Source organism: Pholis gunnellus (assembly GCF_910591455.1).
Source record: "Pholis gunnellus genome assembly, chromosome: 14".
NCBI classification, from domain to species: domain Eukaryota; kingdom Metazoa; phylum Chordata; class Actinopteri; order Perciformes; family Pholidae; genus Pholis; species Pholis gunnellus.
This window is the reverse complement of record NC_136541.1, coordinates 13399658-13419302: the sequence shown is the minus strand read 5'-3', so window position 1 is coordinate 13419302 and position 19645 is coordinate 13399658. Positions and strand designations below refer to the sequence as shown.

At 42.6% G+C, this 19645-nt stretch overlaps 1 protein-coding gene across 1 annotated transcript; it reads right to left on the bottom strand.

The window, feature by feature from the left end:
* Positions 1-470: 470 nt before the first annotated feature.
* On the bottom strand, positions 471-13413 carry LOC306706802 (integrin alpha-6-like). The gene is made up of 26 exons (XM_079174024.1): positions 13170-13413; positions 8178-8305; positions 7975-8054; positions 6924-7185; positions 6455-6586; positions 6103-6310; positions 5804-5997; positions 5579-5676; positions 5182-5306; positions 5005-5094; positions 4833-4894; positions 4513-4676; positions 4290-4430; positions 4071-4183; positions 3826-3979; positions 3632-3715; positions 3466-3545; positions 3211-3285; positions 3011-3113; positions 2677-2847; positions 2393-2491; positions 2183-2293; positions 1740-1835; positions 1374-1499; positions 1152-1232; positions 471-600 (listed from the first exon to the last, which is right to left on the bottom strand). Exons 1-25 carry the CDS (start codon positions 13343-13345, stop codon positions 1167-1169), a joined length of 3138 nt encoding a protein of 1045 aa, XP_079030150.1. The 5' UTR covers positions 13346-13413; the 3' UTR covers positions 471-600; positions 1152-1166.
* Between the last annotated feature and the right edge of the window lie 6232 nt (positions 13414-19645).

Here is a 19645-nt window from a genome sequence, read left to right as displayed (position 1 = left end):
AACATGAAGTACTCCTCATGACGAATAAATACAAAACAATTCTGCAAACCTTTCAAACAAATGTACAAAAGCTCTAGAAATAACCCTCCCCCCCCTTCCTCCCCCAGTCAACACTGTGAATGTAGTAAACGTACAACGAAGCTCTGACAGACAGTAAATGTGCAGGACCATCTCCCACACTGCTACTCTCCTTCCAGTGATTCATAAAGACTTTACCCAAGATCAATTCAGCCCCTGAAGCACAATGTTGGATTTAGTCCTACAACTTTTTTTTTTTTTCCTTTTTTTTTTTTCTACGAATGATTTTCTTTTTTTCTAATATATATTTACAGTCCACACTGTGCAGAGACGAGGCAGGAAAAAAAAAATCTGTGAAATTGGGAGTTCATCAGTAAGCGACAGGAAATCTGTGTGGTGTCACATTCTCATTGGCTGTTAAGAATAATGTTCCTTGTCATGCCAGGTTGTCATCCAGGGCTTCTTTTCCAGGTTTTCCCAGTTCCCATTCTTGGGGTTTATTGCTCTCTCCTCCCGTTTGATGCGAACAGCGTTGTAACTGGGAACCTTGTCTTCATATTTGGCACGCTTAAAAAAGCCACACTGTGGAGAAGACGGGGAAAACAAAAATCAATATTTTGTTTGGGGCAAATGCGATTTAAAAGAATTCAGAGAAAGCAAAAGAAGGTTGAGACATTTAAAGTCATCGGTCTGTTCGACAGACGAGAGCCAAGATGCAGTGAATCCATTGAGAGGTGTAGTCAAGCCATCTGCACTCCTCTTAAAGAAAGGAAACATTTTTGCAAATTTAGAGAAAGAAATCTTCAGACCAAGTGACTGCATGTGCGATAGCAACAAAAGAAAGCAGAAATAAGAGGAAGTGAGAAAAATCAAAGAGATGCAGATAAGCTCCCATGGTGTAGTTCCTCATCACCTCCCGTGGCCATGCAGGTAAGCCGTAATCATTCACACATAATCATGTGTGAAAATCTATTCGGCATAAACTCTTTGCAGAAATAATCAGTCAGCTGACATTCATGTCACAGTGTGAGAATTGCCCACTGCCTGCCTAATACCAGGAAGCAACGCTTTTAGAGCAAAAAAGGAGCGAGAGAGAAAGTTTCACTCATTCATGGCAGGCCGGGTAATTTTACCCTCTCTCTCTCGATTTATGCATTTGTCAGTTTCTCTTTTTCTGTCGGGTCCTCTTTATTCTTTTTCTGAAAGACTCCACACTGAGGAGAGGAAAATTGTTAGAAATTGTGTGTATTGGCTGTTCTGGATACCTACAGTACTTTACAGACTGCTAGGTCTTCGTAAGTCATGAAATTGTTGGTGTGCTGTGTGCGTTTTTATTAGCTGTCCTTCAGTCCTACCTTCCACAGAAGGAAAGCCAACAGGGCCAACAGCAGCAGCCCGAACAGGACGGACAGCACGATGATCCACCATGGCACTCCTCCGGCCTGGGCTTCAACCCTCTTTGGGAACACCGTCAGTCTCACCTGGGGAAAACAATACAGTGGCAGAACATCTGTATTAACATCTCTTTTTTTTATTCTCACTATATAGCTTGTGTACTATACACTATAGTACACAAGCTCAGGTTTTTAATGTCCATGTGCTACACTGACATCAGCATTTAAGGCCTGTTGTATGAAACTACCATGTCATGCAATAATCACGTCCCCTTCTTGCACCCAGAGCATATTGCAAATCATTTATTTTCTGTTGTGTTTAATTACCTCTGACGTTTGGCTTTTTAACACTATTTTCTCTGTGTTATTGATATGCAGAGAGGCCTTCACTATTACCGTCACATGATGGAGCTTGGGAAAATCCTGTTTAAAAAAAAAATAAGAGAAGATCAAGTTAAATACACATTACTAATTTGCCGCAATAACCTGTTTCCCTTGAATTAAAAAAAGAGTTAATAAGTAATAATAAGCCAATAATGCAATTGATATTACTAAAAACATAACGTTTGTGTAATTAGTCTTTAGTTTAGTTTTGTAGTTTCGGGTTTAACATCGTAAACCCGAAACTACAAAACAATCAAGAAAATAATAACTCCTGTTTTTAAATTTGAATTTCAGTCAGTCAGAACAGTGAGGCTAATTCTCAATACCTTAAAGTTTCTCACATAAAAACTGTGTAAAAAACCTTTTCCTGCAGTCTCTTTTGTTACCTCTATGAAGGTGGGGTTCCAAAGGCGAGAGTTGAGAGTGACGACTGCATTACTGTCCAGGCCCCGTAGGGGGCACGTTATCGTCACACAATGTGCCCCGTCGTCACAGGACTGTCAACAAAGAAAGGAGCTCAAAGTTACCAATCGTTTCCTCTACTACTGGTTGCAAATATGCATTAAAAACTCATAATAGAACTTGTGTGCGGTTACCAGAATTTTAGATTTCTTGTCAAGTAAACGTGACAAAGTGCCCTCCTCCTTTCCCTGGGTGTTTTCTGCTGCTCTTCTCTTCCTGTTGTTATGTAGTTCCTTCAAGCAGAGAAGAATACGTATATTCGAATATTTGATTCAATGAAAGCCTCTTTATTTGATCAAATAAATATACATCTATAACCACGTACTACCACTACTGCAATTCAAAAAGAGACACCAAGTGAAAAAGTACACGTGCAAGCTGAGTGACCGACACATGTTAATGTGATGTTTTCACTGACCAGGTCACGAGGGTTGATCGCCGTTTTAGGAGAGCACTCTATGCGCTCCACTCCAGTGGAGGTGATACTCGTCAGGTAGAGCAGCCACTTCTTGGCCGCTGTCTCTTGTGGCCATTGGATATGAAGACTGGCGGTGACGAAGTCTTTCAAGGACTTTCCTAGATTGAGTATCTGCAAATCAAGAAAGGATCAGTGTCCCACCTCAGATGATGTAGTAGTATTATCGTATTAAAGAACACGTTCATGCAGAATGCTGGAGTAATACACATTTCAATGAGATAGAGGGATAAATGAGAACTAGCCACTTCTGATCTAGTGGCCGTCCTGTACTCACTCTGAACTGGTATGCGATGGCACTGCCAATGTCGCTTTCTTTCTTCATAGCCGACTCACCTTTGGCCTTTCCTGAAAAGTAGACCTGAGACGGGTGGGCTTGTCTGGGGAGACAGTCAAAATCAGTGAGTAGCATGAATCTGTGCATACTGTGTGTTTTGGGATATCAGCTGCATGTGTGTGTGTGTGTGAGTGTCTTACCCTGATAGAGACAGCTCCAACATCATGACCACCTTTGCCTTTGCTTTAACAGGGACTATTTCCTGCTCGCTTGTCCTGTCGGATGAGAGGTTACACACAGGCCAAGTCAGAAACTCCTAATGTAGGCCTACTACAAATGTTACTGCATAATTAAGGTGAATGCATTGCGGTCCAGGAATGTATTTCCTGTATCTATAGTCTTATTTATTCGTTTGAAGTATTCCTTGATACTGTTGCAAGCTTAGATTTACTTACGTTTCTAGCTGAAGATCAATCTCCAGTTCAGTAGTAGTTACAGGGAAGCCTGATGTACCCAGAATAATGTAGAAGATCGACTATATGCACAAACACATACACATTAATACGTATTAGCAGTGCACCTTCTGCAGAGGACATTGTCCAAAAGTTGATTTTCTCTCACCTCTGAGTTACTTCTGAAGGGGTTTCCGAGGTCACACTTTGGCTGAGAACCATTTGCATTGGCTGTACAGCTTATCTGCAACTCCTGAAATCAATAACAAGTTCCAATCAGAACCACATTGGAATGTGTGTTCATGTGCGTGTGTGAAGGAGAGAGCGAGAGAGAGAGAGAGTGATTGAGAAAAGAAGACTCACAGGTGCAGCGCTGAAAGTAGAGTAGGTAAGGAAGGGCGGGAAGGAGGTGGTCACAGCGGCTTCGTATGCATCATCTCCATTTTTATTGGACACTGTGACCTCCAAGGCAATGTCCTTCTGGTCACTGAGCGTGATCTCCGGCAAGCCGCCCACCCTTCAGACACACACACAAGTTATGAGCTCGTATGCGACGGAAGAAATAAACACGATGCTCTTGAGACAAATAGGTGTGTGTATCCTCTTACAGTTCTAATGGAGTGAATGGGCCACCGGTAGGCATGTGGCCGTAGCGATGTGTCACCTGCAAGTTGCTCTGACAAACATTGTCCGTGCCACACCCTTCCTTCAGGAAATGCACCTACAATCGCATTCACACACACACGAAAAAAAAAAGATTATGTAGATACAGCAGGAACATCAAATCGACTACATGGCTATATAATCTATCTTTCATGCATCAGCACCTGTGACATATCTGGCAATATCTCATTGGGGTCCAGGACAGGTAGAATTTGAGGTGAGCTCTGTCTGCGTTTACGTTTGCTGCCCTGGATGTTCGCCGACACTTCGACGGTGATCCCGTTCAGCTTGTCTTGAATATTTTCCTGTAGAATGACACATTACTCACCACCCACAATGCACTTTGATGAAGAGAGGAGAAAGAACATTTCCAGAGTTAGCTATTACCTGTAGTTTAAGCTGACGCTTAATGCACTTTTTCTTTCCTTTGGTGTCCATGATGACGGTCCCTTTGGACTGGTAGGCATTTTCAGAGGCGTCAGTGAAGGTCGCCCTGGGTTTAAGACCTTTCTGCATGTGGTCAGCGTCTGCCTCGAGGGTGTACTCCACGGCTAGATGGGACAGAGACAAGAGGAGGGTAAAGAATGACAGGTAAATATGACATTAAAATGACTACGTATGGTTTCTCCCTGTTTGATCTCTGATGGTGAGCAGCAAAAAACACTATAAAGATGACATGTTGCTTTAATTAGAAATAGATAGCTTACTCAGACTGGGAGCATAGTCCTTGGGGTTGGCAGTGTAGGTGAAGCATGCCACAACCTCCAAGCTGGGGACACAATGCAGTGTATTTACAATCAGACACAGTATTGGCATAGTGTTAAATGGTTTATCCTCATAAGTTGATCGAAGCACCTACAGAAAAAAAGATAAACAAACCAGACATGGCTGCCACAGTTCTTCTTGGTGAGGTCGATTTCCTTTGGCGAGAAGCTGACTTCCTTCGCGATGTTAATAACTGGGCGGGCTCTGGGGAGAACAGAACTCACGTCAGCAAACGCTGACTATAACCACATTGAGAGATGTACAGTGAGAACAATGTGCCTGGTCATTCACTTGAAGACAAAGACAGAGTCAGAGAGCGATCCCACAGCCAAGTCAGGGTAGGTGTTCATATCCAGGTCCATGTTTCCTGCCAAAGAGTAGCCAAACGATCTCACTCTTGGCGGGCCGGACAAAAGCTGAAGCAAAAGAAACACACATTTTCAAAACAGCCACTTACTGTAGAGTATGTATTCATCAGAATTCGTGCCGAGCATCCGATCAAAAAAACAACTGTCATAACGCAAAAGTAGCAGTATGCTGGACAATAGTCACACATTTTCCCGAAATTCATTTTATTTAGAAGCTTTTAGTGCTCAAGCATGATGTGACTAAAGCGTTAAACATTTGGACAAAATGTATATAGAATGTCTATTGTGGAAAATGCAAAAAGAACCCGTTTATTTCATACCTGTGATTCTTTTTTAAAGCTGAGATCCTTGGCTGCTCCGTGGTAGATGTATACAGCCCCTGCCTCATCATTCGCATAAGGAGCTGCTACTGCAAAATCTGACCGCAAGAAGGACACCGGTGACTTACAGTGTGGTTATACAGGAACACAGATTCAACCAGGGATTCAAGAAAGACCAGCAGACGGTAGTATACATATGCACACACAAACACATTGCAGCCTTACCATGGAAACCATCCTGATTGATGTCCCCCAGGTTTTCCACAGCCTGGCCAAACATGGAGTCCTGAGGTCCTTCTATTTTGATGGGGGTGACTTCCCCCAACTTTCCGGCTTTGTTGACGTAGACATAGACGGCTCCTCCTATTGTCTTGTCTTTCTCAAAGTACTGAGGTGCTCCCACCACTATGTCCAGCCAACTAACAAACAAGGGCATTGTTTTGTTAGTGAGCATGCAGAAACAGTTGATCGCTCTTTCCAAAACAGAAGTTACCCGGTTGTGTGCATCGCCCTGCGCAACTCACCCGTCGCTATTGAGATCCAGCACGGTCAGATCGTAGCCGAAAGACGAGGCCAGCCCTTCCCCTTTCAGGGTGAGCTCGTCTTTCAAGCCGTTGGCTGTGTCTTTCTTCAGCAGCACCACAGCTCCACTGTAGTACGCTCTGGGAGCCCCTGCCACCACTGTGAGCTGGTCCTTCTTGGTCAGACCCATCCCCGAGTCCAGAGAGAAGCCTGGGACACCGAGACAAAGGAATACTTGCTTACATAGTCAGAGGTAGTCAGGTACTTGAATAAGCTTCTTTGTGACGATGGAGCAAATGAAGCAACGGGGTTAGATTGGCAATGAATGGATTAAGAGAGCGAGTTGCATTTTACCGAGGTAGCTGTTGTCAGGGACATCGTACAGAGTAGGGTCCTTTTCCTTCTCATCTCCAGTCTCAAAAGGGCCGTCGTCATAGATGCCGATTTCTAGCAAGGAATCGTTCTTTTGTTCCAAGCGTACCACACCTGGAAGAAAATGAGAGGAGAGGAGAAGACAGGTTGAGACGGGAGAGATCTGGCTTGTAATACAGGGATGCAAAACCCATTACACAATCATCTTAATTAGCAGTAATGTTGAACACGTGATAGAAAAAAGTCATCACAGGCAAATTCCTTTGTAATAAAAAGCGAACATCATAAATCATATGGAATAGATTGATAATGAAGGACATGTGCAGTTAAGTTTTCTTACAGTAAATCTTTCATAGCTTACTTACTAACTGCAAGCTGCTAGCTAGGACACACACACACAAACACACACACACACACACACACACACACATACACACACACATTAGACTACCTCTCCAGTTGTAGGCTCCAGGAGCCCCAAAGATGAGGTAGTGGTACTCCTTGTCGAATGTGGCAGACATGCCCTGCTGGCAGGAGCCGAACATCTCGTGGCCTCTGTTCCGGTGCGCACAGAAATGCCAGCTGCCTCCCTCATCCCCCGTTCCGGTATCAATAGTCAAGGACTGACTCAACATGTAGCAGCGGCCGATAATGTCACGGGACTCCAGGTTTTTGCCCACATTAGCCCGCACCTGGTAGCGATGGGCACAGGTCTACCGGGGAAACAAAAACACACGTTCAAGTTGAGGTAATGTCGATCAAACACAAAATGCTTATGTTGAAATGACTAATTAAGAGTGTCGATGCTACAGTGATTAACCATTTGAACTCCAATTCCCATAAATTTTCACCTGAAGTATTTTCAAAGCCAGATAAGCCAAACATCGTATATTTGACATAGTATATATTTTGAAGGGCCAAAACTTTTATGCTGCTTTTCTTTGTTTTATATAATTGTAAATTGAAAGAATTGAGTTTAGAATTGTTGGTTGGACAAAACAAGCAATTTGAAAACATCTCCTTGGGCTCTGCAACATTTTAATGTAGAGACAAACAAACAATCTAAAGAAATGTTGTTTTTTTTCAAAAGGGCTGAACCGGATGATTTTCATTATCAATGAATCGACCTGACTGTGAAGTCTATAAAATATCTTAAAATAGTGAAAAATGCCTGTTACATTTTCCCAGAGTCTAATGCCACCTTTAAATGTCTTATTTTCATCCAATCAACATTCCAATATATTTATAACTATAAAAAACACAGAAAAAGAAAAAATCCTCACAATGGAAAAGCTGAAACCAGAGACGTTTTTGCCACTTTTGCCTAATAAATGACTGAAATGATTAATCGATTATCAAAATAGTTGCTCATTCATTTTCTGTTGATCGACAAATCGATTAGATCAACTAATAGTTTCAGTTCTAACATCTGAGTTTGTAATATCAAATTGAAGTCATTCAATGTCAATGTTGTGGTCAGAAACAAAGGCAGACAGTCTTACCACAATCTTGCCTCCTGGGCCCTGACTGTTGACTGACACTCCCATCCACTGGGACGCTTTGCTTTCTCTCGCTAGATCCTCTGCAAAGACGGACAGAAATAGACATGAGGAGAGGAAGGGGGGGGGGGGGGGGGGGGGGTGTGAGTGTGTCAAATAGCGTAAACCATATTAGAGAACTGCACAGATGTCAGCAGATATCTCACCGTCGTCATCAAACACAACTCTGGTGCAACTAGTTGAGGAGGAGGTCATGTCACAGTTGTACAGTCCTCCCGTCACCTCAGATTTCTGATTCCTCCATTTTTTTGCTCTGGGGGCACCGACCAGCAGCCTGCGGCAGACACACAGATGAATCCGTTGAAGCATATGCAGCTCGATCGAACGCACATTGTGAAAGAAGGCTCCAGCTGTGGCACTCATTTTTGTCAAGCACTCAGAATGAGAAGCATTCTGGCATTTCTTCCACTTGCACATCATGTTATCACACATACCAGTCTACTGTGTCACGCAGCAGCCATGTGCACACACACACACACACACACACACACTCGCACAAACATCCGCCACTGACATGATGTTCCATGTCCTCACGGTCCAGCTGAGTCAAAGACCCCTTTCAAACGCCTGCTGTGGTTGATTGAACCAGGCTTTCTATCTCTCCACACACACACACACACACACACAGAGGCTGCCATTGTGAACAAAGGACAAGAGCAAATGCCACATCCAAGTCTTGACGATGGGCATCCAGTTTCCAGGGTTTCCTGCAGAGTGAATCAAACAACTCAAGGATGTCATCTTTTGAACTGACGCTTTGGGGACGTTTACATTTTCAATGCGCCCGTCTCTCTCTCTCTCTTCTCTCTTTGTGTGTCTCAGTATGATCCAGGAGCTCTCTCTGGTTTGCTTTGTCTGTCCGACGACCTCCAGAGTTAATGTTGGACAGCACATTGTTTTCACCAGATGAGATTGAGCAAAGCCTTTTTTTTTAGCTGGAACACAAAGCATTCTCAGATCCCCCATCTGGGAAGGAATCTACAGAGATAGAGTCAGAGTGAAGAGCTGGAGCTTAATGTGATCGGCATGTTTGCAGCGTAGACCTCCGCCAGTCAACACCGCAAACGCTGGCTGCATGTGGGAGAAGACGTCAAAATATGAAGCGTGACAGCGTAAATGATTGTGAATATTGACTTCAGCGATGCATGATGGGGATTAGCAATCAGCTAATAAATCAATTTGTATGAAATTGAAAAATAAGGCTGGGTAAAAGTGTTTACGATGCTCTCTACGGTCTTATGAAGCTGCAGTGATGAGGTGGATTGAAATGGGTTCGATGGGAAATATTGAGAAAGTATGAAGAAACGTCAAAATGGAAACAAACTCACACACTGTTTACCCAATTTGAACCACTGGATTGGTTTGGCCTTGTTTCAAAAAACCAGAGCACTATAATTTGTGCCTTTATCCCACCCAGTAAGTGTCCAATCCGGGCTTTTTTAAACTACTAGGGGTGGGAACGACACTTGACACAGAAGTCAACTCTCCACCTCTACGTGCACTGCAGTAGCAAACAGAAAAACACACTGTGATGCTCATTTCAGTGTCTCATTCCCCTGTTTCCTTTGGGGTAAATGCAACAAACAACAGGACACAAACAGCATCACATCAAGATTTTGTGACTGATTCATCAAATATTATAGACAGCAGGAACTTAGAGCAGTGCTTTACATATGATGCACATTTAAAAAAAATGTTTAAATCTAAATTGGAGACCAATCTCAATAAGACACATATTATCATTGTTGCTACACATTGAGGAGTGAAGCGCTGACATGATGGATCAGGGACTGGCACCGCGATAAGGTTGACCCGCTGTTTATCTGATCGTGCACCACCAACAGAGGAAGCCCCAATACACAGGCTCTGCAGGAAGGACAAAGACAAGTGTGTGTGTGTGTGTGTGAGGCAGTGGCATCCAACTTCTCTCTGCACCCGTCTGCCAGGATCGAGCCCGCTGAGTCTGAGTAACAGCTGATATTCGGTGGTCCAGATGTAACACTGATTTATGTTCCTCGCAGCATTCTTTCAGCCATCGACTCTCTCTTTCCTTCAGCTCTTTTCTTTCTCTCTTTGATGTTGGATATCCTCAACTAACCTGAAGGGAAGGGTGTGTGTGTGTGTGTGTGTGTGTGTGTGTGTGTGGGTGGAGGGGGGGCTAAATCTGACTCTCATACTTGTACACGGACCGTACACTCTCACACACAAAGTTGACTGAAATACTAAACTCTTCCCAGATCTTCATCGTCCATTTCTACGATCTAGACATTACTAGTTAACACGCCTGCGTGTCTTGCTTTTCGTCTTCGTCACAGTGTGTGTCCCTGCACCCTTTACTCTTCTCGCTACACCTTCGTTTCTCCGGAGCAAGTTCTGTTTCTCGGAAAACACACATTTCTCAAACTCGATCCAAACTCTTAGAACTTCCCTAACCTCTCACTCGGTCTCCTTCTCCCTCCTCTCTCCATTCTTGATTTTATTACACAGACAGCTCCATCTGGCAATTATGACAGACCACGGAATGCAACGCACACGCTGACACGTGCACACATGCATATACACGATCCCATTGGCTCCTGTCCTCTTGCATGTACATGTACGACTCATCCCTGTGGGGCATGAAAGGTACTGGAATATATAAAACGGAATAAAAGTTGGCATGCATGGCTGGCAAAGGATTATGACGCACTATCCACACCCAGCAGATGGTTTTGAATTCTAATCTATCTATCTATCTATCTATCTATCTATCTATCTATCTATCTATCCATCTATCTATCTATCTATCTATCTATCTATCTATCTATCTATCTATCTATCTATCTATCTAACTATCTATCTATCTCTAATTTCCATTCTCACTGTCTCTACTCTATTGCCTCAGGTTAGGGATGTTTCAGCCAACACATTGAGCTCTCTAACACTCTTCCAAGTGACTGACAACAAGGCAACGCCTCAGTGCTCAGCCGCAGCATGCATCAGCAGCGGTACAGTTAAGCACACCGAACAGGCACTCACAAACATGCACAAACTCACACATGCATCCACAGGCAGCACACCAATGCATGTGCCTGCCGTATACACCCAAATACACGGTCGACAGGGAGAGCACATTCCGCCTCTATAGCAGCAGTAGGAGCGGCGACGCTTGCGAAAAACAAACACGGCCTCCTGCTCGAACATGCACACACACACACACACACACATTTTTGTTATCATGTAACAGCGACATGCTGCTGAGGGATCAAGCTCATCGGATGAGAGCATACCAAGATGTTACACAAACTATTCAACTATGTGTAATATAATTGTTTTTTGACAACATAATACCCGTCACAATTTCCCAGAGACACAATTGTTGATAACAAAATGTCTGTCTATCTACTACTCGGTTACTGTAATCGCCTAGTTGTTTCAGTAGTTTACACCTCCACTGACAACTTAGTGTGCATTATCTACACTGATATCTGTTGCTTAACTTAACACCATGAAGCACGGGGACTTTGCGGTGGCTTTGTTTGGTCTTGTGCTTATCACCATGTGTCTTTCATCTAGACAGCCTGAAACTAGGACACACACTGCCACTGTGTGTGCGTGTGTGTGTGTGTGTGCGCATGTACAAGCAGTTGTAAAAGTGTGTAAATAGGTCTAAGAACTACGTTTAACCTCTGTGGAGAAGGGTAAAGATTTGGTAATGTGTAACAACTGCATAATAAGGGCCATAATACCTCACAGTATCTTCCAGTGGTACACGCTGTGGTGACCTTGAGGCATTAGCTGTACAAATACAAAATGCTATTTGGAGCACAGTTTCACCCAATCCCCTGACCAATTACAGGGTAGAAAAAATTTATAATTTCTGTGTAAAAATCCAGTTAATAGCAGCACAAATAGTTGACATTGTCATTACCAGGATAAGATTGAGATCGCTATGCTCTCATGCTGGCGCTGGTCCTGTGAGGAACTTTAAATGACACGATCTAAAAAACTGCATCTTGTGCTGTATATGGGACAGTGGTGGAATTTACTTCAATACTATATATATAATACAGTTACTTAACTGAATTTAATAAATATATAACATACAAAACATATGATAAGCTTATAAATACAATGCCTCGTTATAGATTAAACTACCAAACCATATACATTTAAGCAGTTAAAATATTTACACATCCATGCACCAATAATAATACAATTAAATACTTTTTCTGCATTATCTACTTTTACTTTTGGCAGTTTAAGTACATCATTTTGCAATTCAGGACTTTTACTTCAGTATTTTACAGTGTGACATTGCTACTTGTAATCTGAATACTTCCTCCACTACTAATTATGGAGCAGCAAAAGCCCTTTAATCACAAACACAGACAACCGTGTATATTTATTTCTGGCTGGTCCATTATAGTCAAACAGACTCCCAGATTACAGAATCCCACTGGCAGTTAACGTTCAGTTCTATTGAAACCAGTGACCACTTGATGGCAGTTAGCCTTTATGCAGAATGACAAACCCCTCTGAATGCATGCCCATAAAAATGCCATCAGTGATTCAATGAGATGTTTTGGCGCTACAAGCCAAAGCTCGGTGTCACCTAAGACAAATCTGGGAGAAAGTCTGCAAAAACAAAAAAAGAGAGAGAGAGAGAGAGAGAGAGAGAGAGAGAGAGAGAGAGAGAGAGAGAGAGAGAGAGAGAGAGAGAGAGATGTGTGTGGGCGCGCAAGTGGGCAAAAGAAATCTCGCGTGGCGGTCCAATAACACAAATAGGTAACCTGGAAGGAAAGATTAACAAAGGGCAGGGCTATGGTTACAGGTGTTTACAGTACAGCACGTTCTGTTAAGAAGCTCAACGAACTATTTGCTCAACTTTTCCGGGAGAAAAAAAAACAGTTTAACAGCTTAATCCTTTGAAACTACCTGCGACCTACCTGAGCTCATATCATTCCGCAGCATTTAGCACTCGTGACTTAAACGTGAATGGTTTAGAATGGTTTCTTCATCTCCTGTGGCAGCTCCACACACTCCTAAATAAACTTACTAGTCGTCGGCATAGCGGTGACATTTGAATTGCATGGTTACATGAAGTTGTTTCATTAACACATAAAGCCTGCTTCCCAGGCTGGGAGGACCAAACTTACATTCTCTTATTTTCCGGGGCAAGCTGCCAGTGCATGGCGAGAGAGAAGCCGAACAAACTGCCTTTGTCCCCGTCCTTCCGCTGGACATTCTCTTCGTCCAGGTTGAACGCCGACAGTCGTCCACATCCCAAGAGAAGGACGACCACCCACAGTCCACAGGTGACCCTGCCCTCCATGAGATACACTCGAATACACAAAAAAAAATCCACTTGACCGGGGAAAGGTGGGTCCTCGCTGAAGGAGGTGCAGAGCGCGACTGACTGCTGGAGGGGGTTGAATGTTTGTGCACTTTACTTGCAGCCGCCCCTCCCACTGGACAAGCACACACACACACACACACACACACCATCCCACTGTACCTCACATGAGATTGCTTTTTAATCAGATTCATATTGTCAAGTACATTTTTGTGTTGGAATGCTTGGATATCTTGGAAAAGATCCACACCTTGTTTGTCTGTTTTTCGTTTGCAGCAGATCAACGCTGTGTACGCTAACCAGGCCAGTGATGCCTGAGGCTTTGTCAAAGCACATTTGCAGCAATAACATGGTGCTTCAAGTTACACTGTCATCCTCTGGCGGTAGGTCTCTAAGTATAACAGTGTAATAAAGACTTCTGTTCAACTTGGACAAAGGCGCAATCAAAGCATGCGCAAAGTCCCACAGAAGGAAAATATTGTCAACAATACCTGCGTGACATGAGAGTGCTATCTGGACACTTGCTTCACGTTCTCACAGTAAATTGTGTTTACTGACATCCTTGCTGTTAAGCAGAGTCAACAGGCTGGGAGAGAGAAGAGGGCGAATCTAGCAGAGTAGTTAGTCAGTATAGTAATTTAGACAGAAACACCAATATTCCTTTTTGGCTTTGGATAACAGACAACAATAGCAGCGTGGCCTAGAGTGGGATGAACATATGGAAACAGATAAAGATACACTTTTTGACCAAAGGAATTGAAGAGATAGAGATATGCAGCAGTGTGTTTGCTATACAGTAGCTGGCTTCTCCAAACTGCGGCCCAGAAATCCAGAACTATAGAAATTAGTCTGAATTTAGAGTTACAATCCTGTCTGCGTTCTCACTCTGATCGTTACATGATATCACCACAGGACCTGTGTCTTCTGTAATGACTCATTGGATGAGTCACAGAGCCAGAAGGACCCAAAAACTAGACTGGGCACAGACCTGAACATTTAACACACTCCCTCACTTGACGGTTTTCAAGGCATTCCATGAGACGCTGACCCAAAGCCTGTCCCCGCAACACAGCATTTCAGCGGACAACGCCGGCTTTGTCTGCACATTGAGAATGAGGGCTGACAGAAAGGGAGAGGGAGAAACTAACTGCCCGCACACAGTATAAAAGGCACAAATAATGGTGGAAGAGGGGAATGCAGAGAGGGGAAGAATGTGGTTCAATGTGCAGGTCTGCTATCTACTTAAGTCTTCCTGATCTCCAGTGAGGATCAGCTGAATCAACCTTACTTTTATATTAGATTTTAAATTAACAGGAAACAATTGGTGCATTTGATATATATTGGAACTCAAGGAAAGGCTAATTGAATCAGAGGTTCAAAACATTTTCTGGTCGGTCACGTATCTAATAAGAATTACTCTTATCTTAAAATGTCCCACTTTGAAGTAGATGAATTCCTAAATCATGTGACCATCTGCTTGTTGACTTTATTTTTGCATCTGTGTTAAAGTGTTTCCCGTCTAGTTTGGAGATTGTTCCAGGTAAGAGCGGCAGCCTGCTGGACAATCACCAGTGGATTTTGTCTCTGTCTGCAGAGGCTCAGAAACAGGAATCGACCGTATCACCGATAAGAACCACAGTTTGTAAAGTGAGGTGAGGTGTGTTTGTTCTTTCACAATAAACTCCCATACCCAAAGTTTATGTGTGTGTGTGTGTGAGTGTATTTATGGTAACATATTGACACAGTGACGACTGAAGGACCACCAATTAATTAACGGACATATGACACTTAATCACAGAAAAAACAACATTCTTTATTGTGTTCATGTTATTTTTTCAATCGTCTGTCCTCAACACCACAGCCTGTCAACATCATTAAACCTCATTTTCTTCTTCTCCTCTCTTCTCCTCTCGGGAAAGAAAGGCCACACATCTTACACTTAAACAGACTGAAAGACCACTGCAGTTCCATCTATCTGTTGATATTCAGTCATGGATTTAGTGTAAAGGCACACAGATGCCAAAGAACAGATCGGAATGAAAGAAAAAGTACGCAAGTAGTTCCCAACATTGAATAAACAAAAACATAGTTTATATTGCCAAGATTCTTGAGGGCAGACTGTTAAATGAACCACCATCGAATGATTGCTTAGATGCATATGTGGAAATTGGCTTCCTGATCACTTTATAAATGAATCACTGCTGATTAACTCTGAGTCAGGAGCTGAATGGCACACAAGCATAACTAATCATTAGTTGCATACATACATATTAGCGACTATCGGTGACTGCTTATTTTAAAGAGTTTTAGTTTATCTTCAACAAACAAGAATTCTGATAAAACATTATACATGCACGCACACACTGCAATTATTTTAATTACCTCTAACCAGAATCAAGAACTGAGTCATGTGTGTGTGTGCTCCGTGTACAGCATGTTCAGTATTACGACAGCAGAGGAGCACAGACCTCGCCTTGGGTGCTAAAGTAGAGGAATGACAGTGAAAGCAATGTTCTCTGACACACACATACACACACACACACATCTAAAATTCAGCGCCTAGACTCGCCCGAGCCACATCCCTTCCTGTATTTGTTCTTAAAGTTCCAGGTACACTAAGGGATAACAAACGCACACTCACCTGAGGGTGTGGCGGAATGAGCTGAGTGGTAGGGTGTGTGTGTGTTTTTATGACACTGTAGAAACACGTAGCCTTGGGATACTGATAAATACACACACACACACACACACACACACACACACACACGATCAGTTTCACAATCATATTGAACTCCAAACCGGAGATCTTTCACTGCCGCAAGACATCAATGCATTTTCCCTGAGCACTTGTGTAAGCCTGTAGATATGTTCAGAGGAGAATGAGTTAGTTTATGGCTGATTCAGAATCAGTTTAGAGAAATGAGTGCCTTCAACCAAAACAGAGGACAGAGGAGGAATGAGTGCTGAGGCAGCTTTTCTCAACAAACAGCAGGCCAGTTGGGACATTTTGCCAGGAGTTTGATACCTTTCTCATATCTGTACAGTTAATATGAAGCTACAGCCAGTAGGCAGTTAGCTTAGCATAAAGACTGGATGCAGGGGGGGACAGCTCCCTAGTTATTTAATACTTAACTGTTGATAGTTTTTGTATGGATCCAACAGAACATGTAAAAGTGATGGTAGGCTGATTTTCACACCTTGGCACCGAGTCAAGCTAGTTGTTTCCTCCGGTTTCTAGTTTGTATGCTAAGCTAAGCTAACTTGCTGCTGGCTATAGCTGCATATTACCACACAGACATGAGGGTGTTAAGCTTGCCATCTAACTCTCTGCAAGAAAGAAAATAAGACCCAAAACCTCATACTATTCCCACCAGGTGGACATTAAAAGTACATTCCTGAACTCACAGCTCACAGTTGTAATTCAAAGGTATTTTTGAAATATCTTTTTTTCAGGCAATCATGAAAAAACATAAGTTGCACAACGGAATCTACATGACCCGATAATGTTGAAATAATACAAAACAAACAAAGAGACTTCCTGGTCTAATGCATATTAATACCCATAAAACCCACAATTTGAATGCTTTAATTTCTGAGTAGCTGCCCTCAGACAAAGACGTTGTTGATAACATTGAGGACATATAAGCGTGGTGAGGACAATGTCCTGCAAAACAGAAAGAAAGCAAAGCTATCAGTAAGCAAGCAAGGGACATTGTTGTGACAGATGTCTAATTTACATCCCCTATGTGGTATCTCATATTCACAGTATTGATCCTATGTCTCAGTAGAACTTATACTCATGGTTAAACCATAAAGACACACACACACACACACACACACATATGCTGTAACAAATCCTTTACCCTTCTTGAAGAGTGTATTGATTACAGTCAATAAGGTGTAATTGATGTCTTCTCTTGCCAAGCAGTGCTGTAACACCTTCGGGACAATTGCAACCCCCCTTTGTACATTTACCTCCTGAGTTAGGGTTGTGTGTGTGTGTGTGTGTGTGTGTAGGTGTGTGTGTGTGTGTGTGTCAGGCCAGCCCTGGCCAGAGGATGTAATGTGAGATGGCAGGAGTTGTGAGAGGGGTCCCGGTGTTGCTGGGTCCAGGTGTGCTACAAAGAGATGTAAGCTAACCTGAGGGAGGTGCACAGTGAAAGTTTCCCCTGACAGATTCATGTTGGTGGTGGATGTTTGTCTCACCACATACAACATCATTCTTACAGGTTTTCACTTGTAAGGGAATGTGCCACATTCCATTGAAATCAGGTGCTCTGTATAGTTTTATTGTTTTTCCTCTCTTCTCAACTCTAATGATATCATGCATTTTGAATTGTGTGTCTTCAACCCTTAAAGGTTCCCAATACATTGTTGAGAGCATTTCTATTGCCTCCGCATGGCTCTCAACATGGCGACTGACAGCGCTAACAGTGCAAACAACATTACTCCACAAATGGTAGTTTGCTGCTCTCATGCTCTGAAAATCATCTTGAGAACCTTTCATTTAGCTTTTAGCCATAAATATCTGACACATTGAAGTCACAGTTTAACTCCCACCACACACACCCATATCTCTCTCTGACAGTAGTGAAACTGTAACGTTTATTTGATGATATATATTTTTTAAAAGCCATGGTGACCAGGCTATAATACAAAATATGGGAAGGGTTGTAAGTCTCTCCCCTCTCTTTTGAGAAAGACAGTAAAGTCCAAATTGCTGCAGTAAAGTGGTCTCAGTGGCAAACAGTAAAATACTGCGACTTGTGTAGCGCCCACGTCAGTGTGCAGCAGCTGGAAAATTAAACAAGGAGGTGCCGACACAACCTGATTGCCAACCGTGAATGAATACAGGAAGACTAAAATGCTTGCTTGCTGTTTTTGATTCACTTTTATCTCACAAAGTTGTATTGTTGTGTCCACCACTCAATCCAGACTGGAACATCTCAACAGCTGTTGGAAGGGTTGCTTTTGAATTGTGTGCAAACAGAGGATGAATGACTTTGGGGATCCCCTGACTTGTGCCACCACAAGGCCTTACTCCAGTGAATGACATTTTACCTTCTCAGTCTCACCTAATTGGAACCTACCACCTGCTCAGGTGAATACAGGGCGAGCTAAACCGAGCAAGCATCCAAATTCACACGGAATATAATAATGGACACACCATTAATACAAGATCTCTAAGTTACTGCTGACATCACAATCTATCTATGGGCACTCATTACATAGCAATGAGCAAACCAAATATAACAGAATCTCATTACCTGCAGATCTATCTTACCTGTCGTCTTACATGTTAGTGCCCAGCCCCTCCCTGCTAAGAAGACATAACGAGGCCAACCTGTTGGCACATCGCTTGATTAAGCTGCTGAGAAGCTGATTTACTGCAACATCCCAGTCAAAACAGCGAATAGAACAGACAAACTAAAGATGCTTGTGTGATTTATACGCCTTAATGGATAATGTATCAAGTAAACCAAAACATTGGACTGAAAGTAATCAAGCAGACACAAACTGTTAATGTTGGAACAGGGCTTAGTGAAACGGGAGAAGGCAACCTTTTCACAGGGAATTTAATGTCATTAATTTAACAGAAATACTGATCAATTATACTACACATATCTTCCTTTTTTCAGTGTGATACTTAATTGTTAAAATCTTAAATTATTTGTTGGTCAAAAAATATATATCGTTATTTTCGAGAAACAAAAGAGTGAATACATCCAAAATATCATAATCAAAATATAGCAGAAACAATACAGTATAATAAGGAAATATTACAATAAATCTACCACAACTCTACTATGGAGAATGTGCACACACACACACACACACACACACACACACACACACACACACACACACACACACACACACACACACACACACACAGACACACACACACACACAGACACACACGCTGTACACACACCAGTACCCCATTGTCTATAACTCAAAGCTGGCAGCACAACAAATCCGTTTCCACCATAATGCCTTGTTTTGGTGGCCACGGAGAGCTATACATTATTGGGTGGGACTAATTGTTAATTCAGATACACACACACACACACACACACACACACACACACACACACACATACAGAGAGCTCAGTTACTATTGTTGAACATATCTTTGGTCTGTAGGAAGGAACATAGTCAAAGCAGGAAAGCTAAATGTGATGTCTGTCGCTCATCAACTTTTTGTCCTCTCATCAAGACAGGAGACTTACATCAATATCACATATCAAATGAAAGGATTGTCTATCAATGACAATG

Coding starts and splice junctions, on each gene's coding strand:
- LOC306706802 (XM_079174024.1), bottom strand. CDS start 13,345: ATGGAGGGCAGGGTCACCTGTGGACTGTGGGTGGTCGTCCTTCTCTTG. Junction 4,431..4,512: donor AGCGTCAGCTTAAACTACAG/GTAATAGCTAAC, acceptor GTCATTCTACAG/GAAAATATTCAAGACAAGCT. Junction 3,716..3,825: donor CTACTTTCAGCGCTGCACCT/GTGAGTCTTCTT, acceptor TATTGATTTCAG/GAGTTGCAGATAAGCTGTAC.